The following is a 26,301-nucleotide window of genomic DNA, read 5'->3' on the forward strand; positions in this document are numbered from 1 at the left end:
AAAGATTCCAAAAAGGTGTAGTTTGGACTATCTATGACTGAATGTTATGTAGTTATGGGGTAAAAACAGCAAGAATGGTAAGAAAGGCCAGTTTCAGTTTGCACAGGAGTCAAAAGTTGCTCCAATTTTGGTAGAAAGTGGTGCAAAATATTGACTGAACTAATAGGATTAATAAATGGAATAGTTTTGACTGTGTTGAATGCTTGGTTTGCAGAGTAAATGTCAAACAATGTTAACGTGCATTGGATTCTATGGCATATGACGTATGTTACCCTGTAACGTGACAACTAAGCATGACACATGGTGCAAACTATTCCTTTTTAAACCCTTATTAACTCAACCAATAATTTGCATCACATTTTACAAAAATTGGAGCAGCTTTAACTTTTGACCCCTGTACAAACTGAAACTGACCTTTGTCACCATTTTTGCTGTTTTTACCTCATAACTCCATAACATTCAATCATAGATAGTCCAAACTATACCTTTTTGGAATATTTATGATCAGACAAATAATGTGTTGTACTTTTCAATATGATTGGAGCATTTTTAAATTTTGACCCCTGTCTAATTCTTCATTGACCCCTACCTGGCCACCATATTGGATTTTCAAGTGGCCAGCACTTTTTTTTCCTCAAACACTGATTTATGAAATCATTCATGCCAAATCTGATGCTTGTATGACCAAGTGAACAATTCTGGCCAAAAGTCATACTTATCTGCTCCACTATAATAAATATATGTAGTCCCACCTAAATTAAATTAAATTATCTTGCATGAATGTGCTTTATTTGAGTTGGGGCTACATATATTTGTTAGATGGAAATCCTGCTTATAATTTAATTAAGTTCATCCAATGCATCAGTTTTTTTAGTGCAATTACACACTAATGAATACATGGTTATGAATGCTATATTTAATTTCTCCTAATAAACACCCCTAAATCCTACACACTGCAGCTTTAAGACTGAACTTTGACATTGTTGCAAGTCCTGCAATACTACGTTCAATCCCACAACTGCTTGAGTTGTGGGATTGAGTTGCCTTTATAATACTAATAATAATGCGAGCTATCAGAGACAAACTGCATAAAGAAGTCATGAGTAAAAATGTTAGGAGAACCCTTGAATATTTGAAGATAATTTTTTTCAATGATTTTATCTGGATTGACAACATAATTGAGACACAACATGCAGCATAAATGGAAAAAACACTCAAAGAACAGATACATTAAACATTCATTTGAGCTAGTTATATATATAACTAAATGTCTTTTTTTTTATTATCCAAAAGGTGGATGGGAGCTGTCATCTACAATGGCATCTGAGATTCAAAGTATACATCCGCTCCTGGCTCCTCCTCGAATGTCACTGTAGCGTCGTCTGCATCCAGCTAAAATACAACAAACAGAAGAATCAACACTTACTATTCCATGTTAACAAAAAATACTACTGAATACAAAACATATTTCCATGCTGTATTTAATGAAATAAGAAATTGCCACTTACACATTTCATTTCCAGGTCAGTAAAGAGGCGGCCGGTCAGAAACATACGTAGAGGGATGGTGAGGATGATTACAAAGGGAAGTGCAAGAGATGCTGGACTGGATTTCACAGCCCACATTATCCCAAGGCATGTTATCTGGATGACTGTGAACAAGTGTATTCTGCCAGTGCTTACCTGTATTCAACATGCAAAAAGAGTAATAAAAAAAACACAAGTGTAATGTGACCAGACCATTAAAATAAGCAGTGGAGGCAACTAGACCTAGGCATGGAAATCAAAGAAACTGACATGCAAGTTCATGTCAAGATATTTGAAAGCTCGACAACACCCACTCCCAATTTCCATCACGCATGTGATGATAAACGTATTCTCTGCAACAATCCCAGACAGCGGTTTATAGGAAAAACAAACTTGCATTTTGTATTGAGCTGACGCATCAAAGTTTAATCAGTTTGTCATCAACTCTTAATTTGGAAGCTTACAAGATGAGGGCATTTATTGGTTTTGAGTTATGTTAAAGAACCTGGAAGGGGTAGAGTCATTGCTAGGATCCATCTTAGTGTGTGTCCCAATTCAGTCCAAATCGGGCTGAAAATCGAATTCCTTGAGCTTCGCAAAAATCTGTTTTCTAACATCAATTTCAGGGCCAACCTTCATTGACATACCATGTTCGGTAGAAATCACCAAAGGAGCCTGGGAGACTTAGGTGAACAAACAGACCGGAAGACATGAGTTTGACCCCCACTTGAGAAGATGATCGACTGCACTCTGCCATCCCTACAGGACCTGTACACATCCAGGGCCCTGGGCTTGCAAGGAAGATTGTGGCCGATCCCTCTCAACCAGTACACAAACTTTTTTTCACCCTCCCCTCTGGCAGACAGCTGAGGTCCATCAGGACTATCAGGACACAAAAACAGCTTCTTTCCATCTGCAACTAGACTAATAAATAATGCCAGAGACCCCCATTTACCCCCCCCCCCCACACTTCCACAAAGTACAGATTGGTCATCCCTGCACTGAAAGGTACTGCACACCAATCACATGCTTTTGCACAGTCCCGTTCCACTACGTTATATTTATTTATGTTACAGTGAACATAGTTTTGCCTATTTGACGAACTGACTCTTTTACTTCTTACAGAAGTGTTTTTCCCCCTTTTCTTTTTTATTTTTGTTTATGCACCAACAACACCAGATCAAATTCCTTATATGTGAGAACTTAGTTGGCAATAAATTCGATTCTGATTTGCAAATTTGACCTTGTTGGGCAATTCTGGAACCCAATCCCAGTTGAGCAAAAAGTTTGATGCACATTGAAGTGAAAAGCCTACATTTTTGTTTCAATGACCTTGGCATTAATGATTGATCTTTGGTAAATTGGATGTCACCTGGGCAATTCCAGAACCCATACCCACATATCTGTGCCACGTTTGGTGGACACTGGAGTGAAAAATGTCGTAATTTTGAATGTTGATCCCAGTGACCTTGACCTTTGTAAAACAAACAAAATGTTGACCTTTGACTGAACTTTGCCTAAACAAACCCCTTAACGGCAATACTGGAGTCAACCTTTATACACAGAGAAGGTTTGGTGAAAACTGGCCCAAGCACCTCAGAGGACTACTGGAACAAACAAAGAAACATTTCTCAAATTATACTATGATATGAACTTGTATCTTGCAAATGATTGGAAGCCAAATTTAAGACCATATGACCATTAGTTCCTGAGATATGGCAAAATGTCCAGAAAAAAAACATGTAAAATGTAGTATGCGACATGAAATTATTTTCATTTTTACTTTTCAATTAGTACATCAAACAGTTGGGTCAGTGAACTAATTCGGTTAGTTGAGTCAGTATGTGGACTGTGTAGTTTCATCCAGATGTTATGAAGAGCCAGACCTGCCAAGGCCACCATTGGCAGAGTTGTATGCTGTAATGATTGCCTTTGTAGATGTAACCAATATGATGCATGTTGTAACTAAAGTTCCACAGTGCTAAACACAATCACGAGTGCATTAATGTTTAGTATGTACATAGTGAAGTGGTTATCTGGTGGCACTCACTCTGGTGGCGTAGGGTTCATTTGGGTGGTATTTTTTTGGGATGAATAGGAGCAGCATTCGGTCCCACATCTGGATGCCACTCAGTGACGTAACTCCCATGTAGAGGAAGATGCCAAACAAGGCCGCCATTGGAATTAGTTTTAGGATGGGCTCAAACAAAATTGACAGACCTTGACACAAATAAAGATTAAGGATAGTCAACTGTGTTTTAATGTGACTCAACTGATGTAGGCATAGAGTAGTAGAAGAAGAACATACCAACCAATAAAGCCACCAGAATACCACTGACCCTCTGTTCATTCACCTTCTCGATGACGGGTTTTGGTCCTTTGCTCATGACGGTAAGGGCGTTGGCATGGGTGATGGTGCGAACTGTGGTGGCACTGAGCCATGGCATGCCAAATAAAGCACTGATTCCGCCCATGCCCACTAAGAGGAGCAAGTCAAAGTGGAACCCAGAACCCTTCACCATCTTCCTCTCAGGTTTACTCACAATCAAACTGATGAGATACATAAGGTAGGAATGACAACTTTGATGAGCGTTTGGATATTTCAGACTGAAAAGATGTATGATTTACTTGTGGCAATGTAATAACTCACGTTGTGATCTGAGACTCCAGAAAGATCAGAATGAAGACGAGCAAGGCCGGCACACAGGACGCAAACATCACCCATATAGGGAAAGACTTGTGTTCTCCAAAGGGATTGATCAGCCAGCCTCTTTTGGCAGGATTGGACACCATTAGACCTTTGGGAACCATAAGTTTCTGTACACAAGATAATCATCGATTTTTAATTAAATCAATTCACACCAAGCTCTTCAGTCTGAAGCCTGTCCCTGTGCTTAACATGGAACAATACTAAGAGCTAAATATGGTGTCCCTTTTGATTTTTTAAAAACCATTTCATTCATCAAAATGTTGTTCAACACCACTTTAACCCCTTAATGCCCAAATTTAATAGCTGTATATAAAAAATGTTTGTGTGTGTTTTTGCCTTTAAGTAGATGGTAAATAATGTTGAGATTATTAATTTCACTTTTGCACAAAAACTAGATAGTAATATTGGGTATTCTGGTAATGACTTTATGTTATAATGTTATAATACAACCCCTGGCAAAATTATGGAATCACCGGCCTCGGATGATGTTCATTCAGTTGTTTAATTTTGTAGAAAAAAAGCAGATCACAGACATGACACAAAACTAAAGTCATTTCAAATGGCAACTTTCTGGCTTTAAGAAACACTATAAGAAATCAAGAAAAAAAGATTGTGGCAGTCAGTAACGGTTACTTTTTTAGACCAAGCAGAGGAAAAAAATATGGAATCACTCAATTCTGAGGAAAAAATTATGGAATCACCCTGTAAATCCAGAAAGTTGTCATTTGAAATGACTTTAGTTTTGTGTCATGTCTGTGATCTGCTTTTTTTCTACAAAATTAAACAACTGAATGAACATCCTTCGAGGCCGGTGATTCCATAATTTTTGCCAGGGGTTGTAATAATGATGGTATGTTGAAAATTTGCGACAACGGGCATACAGGTCAATTTGGTAAGTTGCATATTTGAGTCAGAGATTGTAGCATATATGCGACGATGGGCGTTAAGGGGTTAATTCTGTTCCTTAGTATTCAAATAAGGGATTCACAATGTTATATTGTCAGTATGATCAAAATTGAGCTTATTTGGAAAGGATTTTGAATTTTGACCCCACATGGGTTAAAATACAGCAATAAGACGCCATCACCCTTTTTCTGTGGCAATGTCATAGATGATGTTGGAGGCCAGATTTTCTGACCCTCAAACAGTAAACCTGGACACCACCAGAGTTGGCAAGCCCATTTTAAAAACTGAAAACATACAAATCTTTAAAAAAAAAAAAAGTTGCTTGGTAGGAAAATCTAACAAGTGACTTAATTTTTTATATGCATAGTTGTGATTTCCCCCAATGCATTGACTGACACTGTTTGCTCACAGCCTCACATTAATTACATCAGTGCTATAATATAATTCACACTCCCACAAACTCAGAGTGGTTTCCATTTAGTAGAACTGTAACATGTTATCTTTGAGACTTTACCTGGCTAAAATAATAGTGGGGTTGTTTCAGTCTTGTTTTTGATGCTGCTGTCCCTTATTTGTATCACTAGTCCCGACAACAATGGTGAGCTGAAGAAACACTGTAGGCCTTCAATTATGACTGGCAATGCCAATAATTAACGTAAAATTGAAGGAGAAAGAAAGTGAGGGACACAGCTAGCAAATATACTGTAGGAGGGAACCAGAGACCTTACTGGGTAAAGGTAGGGATAAAGAAAATCATAGAGGAGTACACCTTTAAAGTCTAGGAAGTGAGGGCAAACCTGAGTGTAGGTATCCTGTATGCTGTAGTCCACGACAATCATGAGGAAAATGGCAATAGGTACCCCAAAGTCACCAATCAAACGTCTGAGCTGGAGAGCAGAGATCAATAACATCACCAAAAAGTCAATGGTGAAGAAATAAACAGTTGACCTAGTGGTTCAAAATACTTGGTTAAAAATATATCTACATAGGATTGCTTGTGGAATCACAACCATCTCACCTTTCCAGGAAAAAAAGTCCCATTCTTGAACTGACGAAGGAAGAAGGCTACAAAGAAACATCCAAACATGAGGCACATGGACAGCAGGGCTGTGTTGGGTAAGGAAGTTGAGTGGTTTTGACAATGGTTGTGGTCCCCGTAGCATTTGTCTCTTCCATTCTGGGATGCCAGGGATTTTCTACAGACTCGTTCAGATGATGGTAGTTCAGAATTAGAGGATAGGCTTTGAAGATCTAGAGAGGTGCAAAATCAGGAAAGTGTAGGTGAAGAGTGATTTCTTTTTCCCCACAGAGATATAGTTAAATGCACTGATGGAATGCACTGTGTGAGATGGATGGTTACTCTTGCTAGCTTGGCAAAGGTTTCATAGATGAAGATGAGGGAGATGAGGATGGAGAAGATCTCTTGGGTGAAGCGAGAGATGAAGCGCACAAGGAAGCTCCCCTCAAAGGCCACAATGATCACCACAATTACCACCAGCCACAAGCCAACCCATACTCTCCCGACAATATACTCAATGTCCTGGGTGTCGCAGAACTGAATTTGGGAATGATAACAAAAAGAACTTTGCTCACATTTTGTCATCAAAACCATCAACTTTACGATATGATAATGAACAAGTTGGAAAAAAGCAGAGAGGACTTTAATATGAGGGCAGACTGAAACAGTAGTGGGTTGATTATGAATGAGTGACTAATTGTACTGTTGCTAACTGTTTGTATGGTTGTATTTGAGGTTTTATAGAAGATGCTGAAATTTGACTGTAGTGAAGATTTGTAAAAACAGAAACCACTTGGCATCAGATGAGATCAGGTCTTTAAGCATGTGATGGTGCCACATGTTGCTGTATCCACCACAGTATATAGGACCACCTTGGGCCCTGAATGGCAACCAGCCAAGCAGACAACTGGTCCATCGCCAACTCTTGAAAGTGACTATCTGTCTACCACAGCCAGGTGGAACGTGGGAGTCCCCTTGGCTTTCTCCCCTTGTTGGAGTACTCAACACAAAGACACCTGCATGAAGAATCATACCCAGAGAGAAACGTGCCACATTGCCAAAATGTCACAACTGACATTCCCTCACAATGCCAATGATACTCCTCATCTGCGTCTCCATTTGTAACTGCTCATTTGTAACAAAGTCATTCAAGCTTTACCCAATGATCTGCCAAACAGACCCAGTACCAAAGACAACTAGTTGTTACCTTTGGTCACTAGTTAACATCCAAATCTCACAACTACACAGTAAGATGGGAAGTGCCAGGACCTTAAAGACTTGGACCTTTGTTTTCCTGCAGAGGTTTTGGTATTGTTAAACACCTTTGTCCAGAGACCTCATTCACACTGGACAAACTGCTGGACATTATGGACGATGCCAGTCACCCTCTGCACACCGTCATCAGCAACCAGAGGAGCCTCATCAGCCACAAACTGCTCCTTCCCAAGTGCAGGACCAACAGACTGAAAAACTCCTTTGTCCCTCAGGCTATCAGACTGTACAACTCCTCACTAAGGGGGAGCAGAAGTAACAGGAAGACAGAGGTCGGGAAGGAGAGGAACAGTAGTAACCAGTAAACCAGTATTGATCAGTATGTCTGGTATTTATATTGTGTATTTGTATTTATATTTGCAAATTTTTCTTTTTTACTTTCACTTTTGATACTCTGTCTGCTTCTTATCCTGTGTGCTGCTATACAGTGCTACTGGAACCTCAATTTCCCTCACGGGAGTCTCTCAAAGGATCTATCTAATCTCTAATCTAATCATTTGGCGTCATTCCATCCTTTTCAATACCACAAAACTGGGTATTTGAATTTACGAAAATTAGAAAGAGCTTTGAAGATGACCCAACACCACAATGGGAAACACTGATCATGATAGGTACACATGAATGTATGATAGCCATCTGACTATCACTTCGACAGCTAATGCTTTTGGAATCTCCTGTATGAGAATTGAGAGCATTCTGCATAAAAAACTTTCAGTATCAAAGGTTTTTGCTTAATGGGTCCTGTTTAATCTAATCTACAAGGTAGACCTACTTAGACCATTTTGAAGAAGCTCAGCTAATTTCATCAAACAATTGGTAACCCAGGATGAATGCTGAGTCCTTTGAGTCATACAGAAAGAACCATTACATGATGCAGTGGAAACATCATGGTTGTTTTATCTGCAGAGAAGGTGATATTGTAATTTTCTATATTGTAAAATAACCCACATATGGTGTTATTCTACAAGGGCATCTGGTTTAATGTATGGACATTTCAGCCAACCCTCATATAGTTCCTAAATTTGTCAAAAATCCACTACAATATAATCAAAGTCTGGCTGTTGATGTGGTTTACCAACAACACTCACAGCATAGAAGGCCTCCTCAAACACTAACAGAGGTCCAGAAAACCCAATGACCAGAACAGGCTGAGCAGCAAAAAAGCAGAAGATGATCCCTTGGATGCTGGTGGAGATCAGGAGCTCTGGAACTCCTATCATGTTGTCTACCTTATCAGCTGGATTGAAAAAAGTGGCAAATATTTGCTGTATTAGACAAAACAGAAATAGGGCAATTGTATAATTGGTGCAAACAAACAAAACACACCCAGTAGTCCACCAAAAGTGATAGCAGGAGACAAGGCAGCAAAGTAGATGAAGATGACAGCAGCGAGTACTTGAGCATTTAGAGCATCTGTGATGTCACTTTTGTAGTACTGATAGCGTCTCTTGATGTCTCGGATCATCCCACCAAATGGTCGACCCGTACGGGATAAGGGATCTTCAGGGAGAGGCCCGGTAGATATGGAAACTGAGGAAGACAAGTGAACGTACAGACTTGAGAAAACTGTTCAAGTACCTTGCAGTTTTGTGTGAGCATGTGTATAAAAACTACACAGTAAAGTGTCTTCTTAAAGACGAGTCTAAGACGCACCCTTGCGAGGCTTGTCTTCTAGGGACAGTTTTTCTTCTGATGGCTTGAACCTATCCTGCAGTAATTTCTTCTGAAAGCCAATTAATGAAGCAAGCATTGCTTCATTTTTTATCTCGGTGGGCGGAACGACGACGCTGCAGTCCATGAAGCTGGTCACAGCATCAATCAGCTCATTGGTGCTCTTTGCCTGAATAGCTGCCTGTTTGAACACCTGTGACAGTGACCAGAGAAGAGTGAAGGCCACAGGTTGGAGAGTTGAACCCAACAGTTCATAATCATTGGATATCCATTTAACATTCTCTGTGACTACAGTGCTGTGCAGATAAATATGTCGATGGTCTAGATACCAGAGGTGGAACGAAGTCACTGTCAAGTCATTTTCAGGTCATCACTCTGCAAGCCCCAAGTCAAGTCTCAAGTCAGCTTGCAAACAGTTGGTGGTCATTATGACTTGAGACTTGACTTGGGACTTGCTGATTCATGACTTGATGGTGACTCCGTCCCACCTCTGCTAGATACTCAATAATGGATTATACCGAGTTCATTCTAGTGATGAGAAGACAACCTATTTGGATGTTAAGCTTGACAACAGACTTGACTACAATTCCTAAACTAAATGGTTGACCATTCCAAAAAATGATAAGTTAAGTGTGCTTAATATGGCCTCTAAGTGGCTCTTGCATTTTGAATCCTCTTTTTGTAATGATCCTGTGTCAGATAACTCACTTTATCAGCCATAAGAGCTGCCATAGCACGACCAGTCTCATGGTAGTCCAAGTCACTCTTTCCTGGGCCAATCAGAACAAAGATAAATCGCACAGGCATTGGTGCCTCCAAAGCAGAGTCTAGGGCCACTGCTTCCTTCAGACGCACAAAAACAACCGTAGGCTTTTCCAGAAAGTTCAAGGCTCCTGGTTCAGACAGAAACAAAAATACAGCATTCATAAATCCACCAGCATATGAGTTTTGGCAAAAAAAAAAAAAAAAAAGAAAAGAAACCCAGCCGAAGTGTGGTCAGGTGCAGTGTGTCTGGCAGTAGAACGAGATTGTGTCATGGACAAGCAAAATAACCAGGCTTGAAGCCCAGCATGGTGCATGTGTGGTATTTAAAGGGCATAGTAGAGAAGCTTGAATCTTCAACTGGACTGGGTTGCTTGACACGAGGACATTTCGCTTCAAATTGCAGAAGCTTCCTCAGCTAAAATTCTTGCTCTGGTAGTCTGACTTCTGTCTTGACTCTTGTAGAGAAGAATAAACAGAAACCACAAACGCTGGAGTTTTAAACCTAACCAGACCCCTACTACTGAGAGGCAGACTGCTATAGGCTAGTGACTAAACAATAGCTCTAATTAGCACCTATTGTGCTCTAGTTAGCACCTTCCTAATGACAGAGCAGCTGTCCCTCCTAATGATGGGATGGACGCCTCTCCTGCCGGCTCCTTTGACGACTCTCCTGATGATGTGAATGACTCATTACCATGAACAAAAGACTGAAACTGCTTTGACCTGAGTACCGCATTGTAAACAGGGGACAAATCGTGTCTCAGACCCCCTCCCCGGTTAAGGCTGGGTTTCAACTGTTTCACATAGAATGCCTCCTTGACCCCTCTCTCAAACCATTTCTTCTCTCTGGGTAAGATTTTAACTTCCTTGTCCTCAAATGTGTGGTTAATGTCTTTAAGGTGGAGATGAACTGCAGACTGAGGTCCACTGGTGCCCTCTCTGTGGTTCTGGTTTAGCCTTTTGTGTAAAGGTTGCTTAGTCTCACCTATGTAGTGTTCGTTACAGTTTTCCTGACATCTGATAGAATACACTACATTGCTCTGTTTGTAACTAGGGATCCTGTCCTTAGGGTGAACTAATTTCTGTCTCAAGGTGTTAACCGGTTTAAAGTAAACTGGGATTTTGTGCTGTCTGAAGATCCTCTGTAGTTTTTCCCCTACTCCTGCTAAATAAGGGAGAGACACTCCTCTTCTTCTTGTCTCTGTCTCCTGTCTATCTGGTCTCTTTGTTCTCTGGGACTTCTGCACTTTGTCCAGGGACCATCGTGGGTACCCACATACTGTGAGGGTTTTCCAGACAAGTTGTTGTTCTTTAGCCCTTCCCTCTACAGTTGTGGGCACCTGTAGGGCTCTGTGCTGAAGAGTCCTGATCACCCCGAGCTTGTGTTCAAGGGGTGGTTTGAGTCAAAGAACAGATATTGGTCAGTGTGCGTGGGTTTTCTGTAAACAGCTGTCTGGAGCTGCCTGTTCTCTCCAATCGTAACATCACAGTCCAAGAAGGCTAAATGGTTGTTTCTGGCATCCTCACGTGTGAACTTGATATTGGAGTCCACCGAGTTGATGTGTTCTGTAAAGTCCTCAATCTCCTGTTGCTTGATTTTAACCCATGTGTCATCGACATATCTGAACCAGTGACTGGCAGGGATGCCCGTGAAAGACGTCAAGGCTGCCTTCTCCACTCGCTCCATTACAGATTGGCCACAGTGGGGGATACTGGAGACCACATTGCACAACCATGGATCTGCCTGTAGTAATTCCCCCTAAACAGGAAATATGTGGTGTTAAGACAGATCTCCAAGAGTTGGTAGATGTGGTCTGGTGTGAGTTTGGTCCTTTCAAGTAGAGACACATCCTCCAGCAGTCTCTGCCTCACAGCAGAGACGGCCTCAGCGGTGGGGATGCAGGTGAACAACGATGTCACATCAAATGACACCACAGTTTCATCTGCCTCCAGCTGCAGGTCCTTGATCTTGTTCACAAAATCTTGTGTGTTCTCCACATGGTGGTCTGAGTTACCCACCAGAGGAGCCAAAATCCACTTGAGGTGTTTGGCCAAATTGTACGTGATGGAATCTGTGCTACATACAATAGGCCTGAGTGGCACGTCCTGTTTGTGGATTTTGGGCAGTCCATAGATGCATGGAGTGGCAACCCCAGGGTACAGTCTGTAGTATGCCTGCCTGCATGTCGATGAGTCCCTCTTTCTCCAGGTTTTGGAGGTAGCTAATGATTTTCTTCTTATAGCCGCTTGTGGGGTCTCTCTTCAGATGTTCGTATGTATTGGAGTCACTGAGCAAGTTGTTGATCTTGGCCTCGTAGTCCGATGTGTTCAGGACCACCATGCATCTACCTTTATCCGCTGGCAGGATAAGGATGCTTTGGTCCTTTTGCAGTGCTGACAAAGCTTTCCGTTCTTCTCCTGTGATGTTGGATGGAGGTGGCTTAGCACTGTTCAGCACTGCTGTGACTCTTAGTCGGGGTCCCCAGCTTCTGACTCTGACAAACTGTTATGTTTAATGGCTGACTCTACTGCAGTGATGCCATTAAACATATCAAACAACACTAAACAGTGCCAGCGGATAAAGGCAGATCCACAAGCAGCTATAAGAAGAAAATCATTAGCTACCTCCAAAACCTGGAGAAAGACGGACTCATCAACATGCAGGCAGGCATACTACAGACTGTACCCTGGGGTCACCACTCCATGCATCTATGGACTGCCCAAAATCCACAAACAGGACATGCCACTCAGGCCTATTGTATGTAGCACAGATTCCATCACGTACAATTTGGCCAAACACCTCAAGTGGATTTTGGCTCCTCTAGTGGGTAACTCAGACCACCATGTGGAGAACACACAAGATTTTGTGAACAAGATCAAGGACCTGCAGCTGGAGGCAGATGAAACTATGGTGTCATTTGATGTGACGTTGTTCACCTGCATCCCCACCGCTGAGGCCGTCTCTGCTGTGAGGCAGAGACTGCTGGAGGATGTGTCTCTACTTGAAAGAACCAAACTCACACCAGACCACATCTGCCAACTCTTGGAGATCTGTCTTAACACCAGTATTTCGTGTTTAGGGGGAATACTACAGGCAGATCCATGGTGTGCGATGGGGTCTCCGGTATTCCCCATTGTGGCCAATCTGTACACGGAGCGAGTGGAGAAGACAGCCTTGATGTCTTTCATGGGCATCCCTCCCAGTCACTGGTTCAATATGCTGATGACACATGGGTTAAAATCAAGGCAACAGGAGGTTGAGGACTTTACAGAAACAATCAACTCGGTGGACTCCAATATCAAGTCACAAGTGAGGATGCCAGAAACAACCATTTAGCCTTCTTGGACTGTGATGTTACGATTGGAGGAGAACAGGTAGCTCCAGATAGGGGTTTACAGAAAACCCACGCACACTGACCCAATGTCTGTTTTTTGACTCAAACCACCCCCCTTGAACACAGCTCGGGGTGATCAGGACTCTTCAACACAGAGCCCTACAGGTGCCCACAACTGCAGAGGGAAGGGCTAAAGAACAACTTGTCTGGAAAGCCCTCACAGTATGTGGGTACCCACGATGGTCCCTGGACAAAGTGCAGAAGTCCCAGAGAACAAAGAGACCAGATAGACAGGAGACAGAGACAAGAAGAAGAGGAGTGTCTCTCCCTTATTTAGCAGGAGTAGGGGAAAAACTACAGAGGATCTTCAGACTGCACAAAATCCCAGTTTACTTTAAACCGGTTAACACCTTGAGACAGAAATTAGTTCACCCTAAGGACAGGATCCCTAGTTACAAACAGAGCAATGTAGTGTATTCTATCAGATGTCAGGAAAACTGTAACGAACACTACATAGGTGAGATTAAGCAACCTTTACACAAAAGGCCATACCAGCACCGCAGAGAGGGCGCCAGTGGACCTCAGTCTGCAGTTCATCTCCACCTTAAAGACACTAACCACACGTTTGAGGACAAGGAAGGTAAAATCTTAGCCAGAGAGAAGAAATGGTTTGAGAGAGGGGTCAAGGAGGCATTCTATGTGAAACAGTTGAAACCCAGCCTTAACCGGGGAGGGGGTCTGAGACACGCCTTGTCCCCTGTTTACAATGGGGTACTCAGGTCAAAGCAGTTTCAGTCTTTTGTTCATGGTAATGAGTCATTCACATCATCAGGAGAGTCGTCAAGGGAGCCAGCAGGAGAGGCGTCCATCCCATCATTTGGAGGGACAGCTGCCCTGTCATTAGGAGGGTGCTAACTAGAGCACAATAGGTGCTAATTAGAGCTATTGTTTAGTCACTAGCCTATAGCAGTCTGCCTCTCAGTAGGAGGGGTCTGGTTAGGTTTAAAACTCCAGCGTTTGTGGCTTCTGTTTATTCGTCTCTACAAGAGTCAAGACAGAAGTCAGACTACCAGAGCAAGAATTTTAGCTGAGGAAGTTTCTGCGATTTGAAGCGAAACGTCCTCGTGTCAAGCAACCCAGTCCAGTCGAAGATTCAAGTTTCTCTACTATGGAAACCACCTGGACAACTGAGAGCCTACACAGAAATATTTAAAGGGCATAAAACTCAGACGCACATTGCATAAGTGGGTTCACGATGCATGTATACCCTGTATGTATACATGGAAAAAGAACTGAAAATAACCATTAAACAAAAGAAAACATTGATGGAAAACACAAAGCGTCAGCTCTGTGCTTCACTTGCTTCACCTCGGGAAGCTTTGGTGGTCACTGGCACAGTCTGACAGGTTGGAGCAGATTCATTAACTTGCCAGAAAACCTCTCACTTGTTTGTGGTTTCTCAGTAACAGAGGGCAGTGCACTTGGTACACTCCAGGCTTAAAGGGGCTTACAGCTAACACTCTGATTGGTTCATTTCATGTTATGTCAAAACATGCATTCTGTAAACAACACAAATGAGTTGGACATGCCCAAAATGGAATGGCGCTAGTGCGGTAGACCTTCCCACACCTCATATGTATATACCACAAAGATGAAAATAATAAAACTCTGGCTCACCTACGAGCACCGTGGAGGCCTCAACAGCGTCAAAAGCGTCCTCTAAAGGAAAAGAAATGTTATCATGATCAGAACAACAACTTGAGCAAATTTAAAAGTTGAATTGTGATCATTTAACGTTTGAGAGCATAACTTGTTGAAAGGAACACGGACCTTCAAATCCTTACTGAAAATTGTTAAACACAGATTTAGGTAATATATTTGAATGCATCATTCAGCTACACAAGATATGCTTTCAAATTTTAAAAGTTTGTCTCATCAATGGAAGTTTGGCAAATGTGTTACTAAAGACTTAGTGGCTACTGGGCTCTTAGCAGTGGGTCAATTTTTTTTTGTTTTTGGCCATTACCATGGTAACGGTTCAGTTTCTGACAGAGTGTTCCATTAGAACTGATAGAAACTTGTGTTGTGCAAAATGTTTGATGCCAAAATAAAGATACTATGACCAGAGGGGTGGTGGCCAAGTGGTTAATGCGCTTGGTTTCAGTTCGGAAGGTTCTGGGTTCAAATCCCACCCCTGCCACATTTCTCCATGTAATGTGGAGTTGCGTCAGGAAGGGCATCCGGCGTAAAACCTGTGCCAAATCAACATGCAGATCCACCTTGGATTTGCTGTGGCGACCCCGAGTGCAAACAAGGGAGCAGCCGAAGGGACTTACTATGACCAGTGGTTCCTCAGCTGGGCTGGAACATTCAATGACGCATACACGAATCGATGCGTGTGTAGGATTATAGTTCGCGTCAAGTCTGCAGTCACCATAAGCTTTAAATGTTGTATTCTCATTGATTGATTATTGAGCATTGCAATGCTTTCTTTTTTGTATGTGCCATTTGTAGATGTTGATATGATTTTTTCCAGTTGTATTGTTTTGTGCTGGTTCTTCTTTGGGGAGAATCTATATTACTTTGTTGCAAACTAGGGCTGTTCATGTTATATCTAGTGAAAAAATAAAAGTTGTAGGAGACTTGGGGCCACATGTTGTTTTTGTTCTACTTGGGGTTTTATAGGTGCAGACCAAATTTGAACTCAATCAGATAAGATTTTGAGGTCCCCCAGAGTGACACATTTTCCTCTCCCTCCGCTGGCAAGGCAACGTCACCCTAATGGGAAAAGACTCTGATGCCATTATTTTTCTTTTACAGGTACATGTGATGGGTTCTCATCGCAAAAAGTGGTGGTTAATTAGTCACCCAGAGGAGAACATTACTGGAATTATTGGATTACTACATTGCTTGTTTGGGGAAAATTGTTGCTTTCTGGGGGAGCCCTAAACAATGTCCGATTGCAATAAAATTTAGCACAGATCTTTTATTTTATTAGTGTAACAGAACAACATGTGGCAAAAAGATTTTGTAACATTTGACATTTTGAACAGGTCTACTGCAAAGCTTTTCCTTATCTTTTTATTTCTTCTTCTGCTTCTTCTTCTTCTTCTTCTTCTAAATCTAAAGGTGATTTAACACCATGACAGAGTTTATTTAAAACAATAATAGAGGTGATTTAACGCCATGACAGAGTTGATTTAACACAAAGTACAGAGCTGTTAACAATATATGAAGTAGGACCACAAATTCTCACTACAGTCTGTTTTATGCTGCAGAATTTACTTAATTATTTTGTTTTTTGTTGATTGTATCAGTTGTTGTTTGTCTTTAGCTTTGGTGGAATTAATCCTCTCTCTTTTTTCTTCTGTGGCCTGCCAAGTGTGGCAATGATAAAAAAAGATGAGAAATTTTGATGCTTTTATAAAATTGATCAAAGGACAAAAATAAATAAATAAATAAATAAATAAATAAACATAGTTAATGAATCATACCCCCTTCTCTTTCTCTCTATGTGTATAACTTGTTTGTATGTGTGTGTGTGTGTGTGTGTGTGTGTGTGTGTGTGTGTGTGTGTGTGTGTGTGTGTGTGTGTGTGTGTGTGTGTATATATATATATATATATATATATATAAGATCAATTGATTAATGAAATGCATGCCGGTGTGAATGTGTTGGTCCTGCCTACAGTGCATCCAGAAAGTATTCACAGCACTTCACTTTTTCCACATTTTGTTATGTTACAGCCTTATTCCAAAATGAATGAAATAATTTTTTTCCCTCAAAATTCTACACACATTTCCCCATAAGGACAATATGAAAAAAGTTTTTTGTTTTTTTTTGTATTTTGTTTTTTGCAAATTTATTCAAAAACAAATAACAAAAAAAAAAAACAAAAAAAAAAAACTAACAAATCAGATATTCACAGCCTTTGCCATGAACCTCAAAATTGAGCTCAGGTGCATCCTGTTTCCACTGATCATCCTTGAGATGTTTCTACAGCTTAATTGGAGTCCACCTGTGGTAAATTCAGTTGATTGGACATGATTTGGAAAGACACACACCTGTCTACCTATAAGGTCCCACAACTAACGGTGCATGTCAGAGCACAAACCAAGCATGAAGTCAAAGGAATTGCCTGTAGACTTTCGAGACAGGATTGTCTCAAAGCAAAAATCTGCGGAAGGGTGCCGAAACATTTCTGCTGCTTTGAAGGTCCCAGTGAGCAAAGTGGCCTCCATCATCCATAAATGGAAGAGGATTGTATCCACCAGGACTCTTCCTAGAGCTGGCTGCCCGTCTAAACTGAACGATCAAGGAAGAAGGCCCTTAGTCAGGGACGAGACAAAGAACCTGTTGGTCATTCTGTCAGAGCTCCAGCATTCCTCTGTGTACTGAGGAGAACCTTCCAGAAGGACAACCATCTCTGCAGCAATCCACCAATCAGGCCTGTATGGTAGAGTGGCCAGACGGAAGCCACTCCTTAGTAAAAGGCACATGGCAGCCCACCTGGAGCCAAAAGGCACCTGAAGGCCTCTCAGACCACAAGAAACAAAATTCTCTGGTCTGATGAGACAAAGATTGAATTCTTTGGGGTGAATGTCAGGCGTCATGTTTGAAGAAAACCAGGCGCCATCCCTACAGTGAAGCATGGTGGTGGCAGCATCATGCTGTGAGGATGTTGTTCAGCAGCAGGAACTGGGAGACTAGTCAGGATTGAGGGAAAGATAAAGGGGTAAAATATGTCGCATATGATGTAATTTCTCTACTTTCGGGGACATAAACACAGCACTTTCTCTGAGTTTTTGGGCAAATTACACACAAACAAAATGAAAATGCAAAGAAAAAGTGATGATGTGGTGGAAAGTGGACATGTGTTGCGGTTTGTTTATGACCTGGAGCTCAAACATGTCAAGGCAGTTGTGCAGGTGAGAGAACGCAGCTAGTCTGGTTAGCTGTGTAGGCTAACACTTACCGACACGACCTCTCACATTTGCCTCGTCTTCTCTTCTCCACTGGGAACTGAAAAAAACTGCAGTTTTCGTGACTGCTTCAGTGGTTGCAGCCAAAAACAAAGCAGTGCACCATTTTCCCGTGTGAAGTTATGCCGCGTATATATTGCACAACGGGAGCAGCTGTCCCCATAAGTGGTCAAATCCTGCAATATCAAGCAGAGTTCAAACAAGTCTACACTGCCCTATTGCTGCCAAAGGTGCATCAACAAAGTATTGCGCAAAGGCTGTGAATACTTATGGACATGTGATTTCTTGCTTTTTTATTTTTGATAAATTTGCAAAAATGTAAAAAAAACTTTTCATGTTGTCATTATGGGGTGTTGTGAGTAGAATTCTGAGGGGAAAAAATGAATGTACTCCATTTTGGTATAAGGCTGCAACATAAAATGTGGAAAAGGTGAAGCACTGTGAATACTTTCCGGATGCACTGTGTATCTGGTCCTGTGACAGACTGCCGTCCTGTTCAGGGTGTTCCCCTGTGACCCTTAACTGGAGTAAACAAGTATAGAAAATAGATGGAGTTAATTGATGAATCAACAAAAAAGTGAATGTATAAGTATGTAAAATGCACTTTTTAGAGTTAAAAATGTAACTTTCCATGCAGGTATCTACCCTGATGCCAGAAGTATTTTTACCTTTAAGGTCACTGCCCTTGTCATTATGAAATAAGCACAGTGGTGTTATGAGTAATAACGAACTGACAATCATAACTCACACGTTCCTGAACTGAAAACCTCTGCAAGTCCACCGTGTCAGTCAGAGCTTGTCTCTCCAGGTCAGGAGATTGGCTAAAGGGAGAAATTTATTGGTATTATCATTAAAAAAAACATGTTTTACTGGTGGTTGGCGAAAATACTGAGAAATAACGATCAGTTTCATAAGGTCAGACCTGTTTACAATTTTCTTTTTCATTTTTCTGTCATTATATAGCATCAATATTGTCAGAAAAATGACGACATCTTCAAAGCAACCAGTCTAGAAAATTGGTAGACATAGGACAACTAAAAATTATTTAAAGCAAAAATCAACAGAGACATGTGTTATATACATACTGCGTATTATACAAAAGGGGCTGATTACTTATGCAACCCATCATCTTGACTTTTATATTTTTAATACTTGCAAAAGTATTCTAATTTTCAACACAGATACATTTTCATCCATGGAAGGCTCCATTAAATTTTAGAGGTGATCTAGATCCGGATCCAGATTCTGAATCAAGTTTCACTTTATATAGGCTTTGAAGGGTTATGCCAAAACTACTTCACGGATTCTAACCTAATTTTCACCAGATACATATTAGGCCATGGAAGACTCCATTACATTTTTGACGTGATCCAGATTTCGAATCCGGATTCTGGATCAAGAATTCACTTTATATAGGCGTTGTGGGATTTCTTCAAAACTACTTCACAGATTCTCACCAAATTTTCACCAGATACATATTAGGCCATGGAAGACTCCATTAAATTTTTGACGTGATCCAGATTTCAAATCCGGATTCAGGATCAAGAATTCACTTTATATAGGCGTTGTAGGATTTCTTCAAAACTACTTCACAGATTCTCACCAAATTTGCACCACAGATAGATATTAGGACATGGAAGCCTCCACTATATTTTGGAGGTGATCCGGATCCGGATTGGCGGACGATAGAAATCTATGATTGCTTTTGTTAGAGTTGTCACAGTTGTCTTGGTGGCTTCTCTCACTAATCCTCTTCTTGCACAGTTACTATATTGAGTTTATCCAATTAGTTATGGATTCTGAGAATTGAGAGACTATGTATAAAAATGCCTTTAATTCCTATATGGTTGATGGAATATTTTCGTTAAACCCCTTGATTTGAAGCTGAAGGTCCACACTACAATCACATCTTGATTATTTAATTTTAACACCATTGTACTTGTGTACAGAGGCAATATCATAAAGATCATGTCACTGTCCAAATGCTTATGGACTGACCGCCGGCATTTCAGACGTTTCGGAGATAAATGAGCGCGGTCTGCTCTGCTCTGTTGCATCTTTACATGTGCACGCCAAGCAGGTTGGTCACCCTTAATAAGGACCTAAACAGAGAGTGTAGTTTGGCGGTTGGAGATGATTCTCCGTAATTACAGGTTTGATCCCCTTCAATAGCTATGTATTCTGTGTGCCAAACACGTTACGATGTCGCTCACTGCTGTTGGCACCAGCATCACATAAGTGCAGGTCATTTATGTTTGAGTCATTGCAAAGGTGATGTGTTTGAGGATACCTGTGGTCATGAAGCAGAGCTTTCAGCACTCCTTCCTGGTCTCCAGGCCTTATCTCCTTCTTCTTAACCATCTCGTTGACCATTTTCTCAGAGACCGCCGCCAGGCTCTGCTCTTCACAGTCAAAAATCATCACACCTTGACATGTTGGATAAAATGAGGAAGTTGGAGGAGAGCAGTTTTATGGATTATGCCCCCAATAACTGGATTTGTGTAATTCATTACTGACCTGTGTTCATGGCACATCTGAGCTGAATCAGACTTTTGAAGGTCAGGTAGGAGATGTGGGAGGATGCCCACACTCCAGCCTGTGGGTCGAAGCTCTCCTCGTGACTCGTCCATCGGCCCGTCTCCTGCCAGTAGGGCTGCTGTTTCTGGTCGGTCATTGTCTCGTTTAACTAAACGTCCACATGAAAGCACAGAATGAGCACTGGGTACCCAGTTACAGATGGTCTAATGTGGACACAAATATGTCTCAAATACGTGCTTGAGTTTTAGAGATGGACAGGGACAGTGTGGACAGGGCAGGTGAATGAATCGTACTTGCACCTCCCACAAACACCTCTACAGTAATCTCGGTGAAGAGCGGGGAACTGTGGTTGCACCGGACATTCTGTGTGTTGTGTCCAAAGAAAAGAACAATTCTCATCTGCATATGAAATATAAAAACTAAAACAAAAAAACTTAACAATGTATGTGAGCTTTAAGTACATTTAGCAATATTTTAGACTTTTTAGTTCATTCTGTGATCAAGAGCAATTTTGTGCACACTGGAACCCTCACAAATTGTTTCATCAATTTATGATGTGGAATGTTGAATGTTGTGTGTGTGTGTGTATGCACACACATACATATATCACATATCATTTACCCTATCTCATATACATATATTCTTACACACACACACATACATATATATATATATATATATATATATATACATATATATATATATATATATATATATATATATATATATATATATACACACCCACACACATACATATATCATCACATATCATCATTTACCCTTTCTCACAGTTTTTTTCAGGTCCATATATTTTCCCTATCTTGCATACAGTTATTCTCAATCTCATATATATATATATATATATATATATATATATATATATATATATATATATATATATATATATATATATATATATATATATATATATATATATATATATTCCTTCTCTCATGCAGTTATTCTCACTATCATCTATATATTCCCTCTCTCATGCAGTTATTATCACTGTCTATATATTTCCTCTCTCATGCAGTTATTCTCACTATCATCTATATATTCTCTCAAGCATTTATTCTCAATCTCATAAATATATATTCCCTCTCTCATGCAGTTATTCTCACTATCATTTATATATTCCCTCTCTCAAGCATTTATTCTCAATCTCATAAATATATATTCCCTCTCTCAAATAGTTACTTTCACTGTCACATAGTTATGTTCATGTTCACATACATTCCCTCTCTCATGCCGTTATTCTCTCTCTCTCTCTCTCTCTCTCTATATATATATATATATATATATATAAAACATTTTTTCTCCCTATCTCAAATAGTTACTTTCACTCTCACATATATTCCCTCTCATAGTTATTTTATTTTCATGTTCACGTATATTCCTTCTTTCATACAGTTATTCTCACTCTATGTGTGTGTGTATACATATATATATATATATATATATATATATATATATATATATATATATATATATATATATATATATATATATTCCCTATCTCACACAGTTACTATCACTCTTACATTCAGTATATTCTCGCTTTTAAAAACAGGTAGGGTTACTCTCTTTATGGTTATGAATCTCAACAATGTGGGAATGGTGACGTCCAGGTGACACTTTATGTCTGTGAGGGACACGGTGTTTGACCTGTCCGAGCAACCAGCAGACTGTAGGCTTGTTTCTGGTCTTTCTGGTAAGAGCCTGAAATCTGTCACCCACGACATATTTGAACTGTCAATACAAGTCGTGTGCCTGGATAATGCGTGTGCACACATACGTGTCCATGTGTGTGGCTGTCTCCTTACCTGCTGACCCTGTGCCCTGGTGTTGGTGTTGATGTTTCAGCCAACTGGAAAACAACACATCAAGGTAGGACATTTTACAGTCATGCCAGGATGTAACAAAATAAACAAACATATATGCCATACAATGCTGCACCATATCACACTTTTGTGAATTTGCCATTCATGCCCAGTTGTACTTTTGGATCCATCTAATTTTTGTATGTGCTCATGATGTACTGTACTTTGCAAAGACTTTGAACATTTGACCACTTTGCACCTTTAATAATGTACTGTTTCCTTTAGGTGATTAAACTTTACAAGTTCTTTCTGGTGCTCTTCCACCATTAAGAGTCTTGTACTACAACACACTGAAGTTACACTGTGAAAAGTTTTTCAATCAATGCCACAGAAGCTTGGGACTCATTTAGAGTTGTCAGAGAAGCCTTGGTGGCTTCCCTCACTAGTCTACGTCTTGCACAGTCACTCACTTTTTGCAAACTGCAGGCAGATGTGACATACTGTTTGTATTTCTTAATATTTGACCCCCTCCACCCTTACCCAGTGCAGACTCTGTAGGATCCAGTGGCCTGTGAACATGGATGGAATAAGCAGAAGAGAATAGATGGATGGATAGACGGATGGATCTTTCAATTCACCTTCATAAAATTGTTAGCATGAACTGAATGTGACTTGGCCAAGTGGTTTGTGCACTTGGTTTCAGTGTGGAAGGTTCTCAGTTCAAACCCCACCCCTGCCACTTTCTCCATGTAATGTGGAGTTGCATCAGAAACGTCATCTGGCATAAAATCTGTGTCAATTCAACATGCAAATCCACATCAGGTCTGCTGTGGTGACAGCGAGTGAAAAACGAGTGAGCACCCAAAGGGATCTAGTCTTAATGATCTATGGCACATAGTCTAGAGCGCAAGTGCATAAACTTTGGTCTATCCAAAGTTTATAATGCAATGCTGTATTTAGTCACATGACATGAAATAAACCAGTGTCACCTGTCATAGCCTTTAAAAGAAGGTGCACCAGCAACAGGTGCAATACTATTTAGATGGTAAACTCAAAAGCAAGAGGTTTTCTGGAGAGGAAATGGTTCTCCAGTCAGTGTCAAAGTAAGAAAGCACATGAAGCAGGCACCTGCTATACAGCTTTCTGAGATGAAGCATTTGTGCCCCCCCCACCCTGCTACAAATACTAACTACTCCTGGGCAATCCCACTCCAAGTGCACGCTGCCTGCGAACCCGGAGAACAACATTAAAGTTAACAAACTGCTTTCCAAATAAGACATTAATAAAATAATAAAATACAACACAGATAAAACAAAAAATAAGTAAAAAAAAAGAAAAGTGACCAACATGACTAATACTGACTAGAACATAAACAATTTTAAAATGCCTTAGAGAAAAGATGTGTTATTAAGTGAGACTTAAAAGCCTCTAATGAAGGAGCCAGGCTAACATCCAAACACAACTCATTCCACAGTCTGGGGCCACCACAGCAAAAGCTCGGTCACCACGGTGTTTCAGTCTCGACTTGGGGACAGCAAGAAGTAACTGGTCAGCCAATCTGAGAGACCTTCAAGGGGTGTATATATGTAAGAGGTCTGCCAGATACATGAGAGCCAAGCCACTCAAAACTTTAAAAGTAAACAATAAAATTTTTAAATTAATTCTAAAATAGACAGGCAACCAGTGTAGACAGGCAAGAACAGGGGTTATGTGCTCACATCTGTGTTCCTGTCAGGAGATGAGCAGCAACATTCTGGACCATTTGTAAACGCGACAGCGAAGCCTGATCAATACCAACATAAAGGGCATTACAATAATCCAGGCGAGTGGTTACAAATGCATGCAAGACTCTCTCTAAATCTCAACAAGATAAAAAGGCTTAACTTTGGAGAGTTGTCTCAGCTGAAAGAAGCCATTTCTCAGTCACCACTCTATTTATCTGCTTGTCCATTTTAAGAGCTGAATCAATTTTTACCCCAAGGTTGGTTACAACTGGTTTTTACATAGGATTTGAGGGGGCCCCAGGTCAAATGGCAAAATACCTGGCCCACTTGGCTCAAATATAATGACCTCTGTTTTATTTTCATTAAAATCCAAGAAATTCAGGGCCAGCCATGCTCTGATGTCCTTAAGACATTCTAAAAGAGGTCTAAAGGAGTTCGGGTTATTACCTTTCAGTGGTAAGTAAATCTGACAGTCACCTGCATAAAAATGAAATAATTGTGTTTTGAATATAGGTTGAAGAGGATTTGCAAATCATTGTATTCTGTTTATATTTACATTTCACACAACGTCCCAACTTCATTGGAATTGGGGTTGTAGCTGACATTTAATCTTATTAAAGCCATCAGAAAGTTTTTAAATTTCTTGTCTGTTTTCAATCGGAAATGGCTGCATTTAGCCATAACTGGATCATTTCTCATAAAACAACAGTTAGGTTTTCATGGAGTGACACTTACCTTCTGCAGACAGTCGCCAACAGCGGCCTCAAGTGACTGACCCCACACTAGCAAAAAAGCATGACTTTATAAACACAGTGTCTTGGAAGCTGCTTCCCTGAGTGGGGGTACAGCCTGATGGGGGGCCGGACTAACACATGCATCATTCATAGTCTGTCCAGGGTAAAATATGCTGGTGTCACCCAAAATATTGATAGTAAATACAGTGACAAGTAATAAAGCAGGCAAGCTGACACCATTATGCACCCAGCATCTTATCAGATGTAATTCCTGTGTTTGGACAACAGGTGCTAAGATTACACTTGGAGGCCAAGCTACTCACCTTCAACACCAGGAAGTCATCTTTGACCATCTCTTCCTCTTCCATGTGTCCGTTTAAGAAGAAGAACTCGTATCTGAGTAAAAGCCACCTCATAATAAACTATATTAATCATCTACGTATAGAGGAGAGTATATCACTGATAAGGCTGCCTCGTAAATGCAAACAAGTCATTTGCTTTCTGCTGTTCTTAAAGTGGGCTAAAGTTGGAATTCTTCTTCTTGACTGTTCTGCAAGAGTCAAAGAAAGAAGAGAATGCATGAAAAAGTGCATACAGCACCCTGGGCAAACACTGGTAAGCTTACCATTGACAAGTGGTGCTTTTTTGTAGAAGGCTTTTACAAAGTAGAGGTCAGTGATTTTTGACCTTTTGACCCCCAAATCAATAGGTTTCTCAGGGGTCACTGTACCTAACAGACATGCCAAGTTTGGTGACAATCAGACAGTTAGGAACAAAGTTATTGCGCTCAAGATTTTTATAAAGAACGCTCCAGTGACCTCGACTTGTGACTTTTTGACATAGGCTTTTTGGGGTCAACATACCTAACTCATTGGTGGCAATTGGGCCAGTACAAATGAAGTAAGTAATCTTGCTCACAACTGAAATGTCACATGACTGACTGACTGACTGACTGACTTCGCACATAGTGAAATCGAGCCCACTGGCCGCACTATGGTAAAAACTGGATCATTGTCTGAAGGCCACTGACAGAAGTTCTGTCTTGCACAATTAAAGTCAAAGCATTTCAGGCAAGAATAATATATGCATAAAAGTTCAGCATGTTCTCCGTGAGTGTTTGACCAAAACACTGGTCGTGCTGTACGACCCTCCAGCCGATGTAGTTACTACATTTCAGCAGGACTGACGTGAAACTTAAACTTTTCTGCTTCATTAAATGGCTCCTGATTAGACAGTCCATGTCTTTCTTTGGGTTTCTCTGCAAGAAGAAATAAATAAATAAACAAAATAAGTCAAT

At 40.6% G+C, this 26,301-nt stretch overlaps 1 protein-coding gene across 1 annotated transcript; it reads right to left on the reverse strand.

Moving 5' to 3' along the window:
- Positions 1 to 840: 840 nt before the first annotated feature.
- LOC117531141 (band 3 anion exchange protein-like) lies at positions 841 to 25,124 on the reverse strand. The gene is given in 19 exon segments (XM_034194177.1): positions 841 to 1,392; positions 1,509 to 1,682; positions 3,577 to 3,746; positions 3,835 to 4,076; positions 4,177 to 4,343; positions 5,940 to 6,029; positions 6,161 to 6,261; positions 6,264 to 6,393; positions 6,503 to 6,697; positions 8,521 to 8,669; positions 8,759 to 8,962; positions 9,086 to 9,296; positions 9,812 to 9,996; positions 14,881 to 14,922; positions 18,930 to 19,006; positions 20,476 to 20,611; positions 20,703 to 20,871; positions 22,550 to 22,593; positions 25,006 to 25,124. Coding segments are annotated over 17 exon segments (2,511 nt in total). The 5' UTR covers positions 20,860 to 20,871; positions 22,550 to 22,593; positions 25,006 to 25,124; the 3' UTR covers positions 841 to 1,311.
- Positions 25,125 to 26,301: the final 1,177 nt, after the last annotated feature.

This window comes from Thalassophryne amazonica, chromosome 18, assembly GCF_902500255.1.
Source record: "Thalassophryne amazonica chromosome 18, fThaAma1.1, whole genome shotgun sequence".
Lineage (NCBI taxonomy): Eukaryota > Metazoa > Chordata > Actinopteri > Batrachoidiformes > Batrachoididae > Thalassophryne > Thalassophryne amazonica.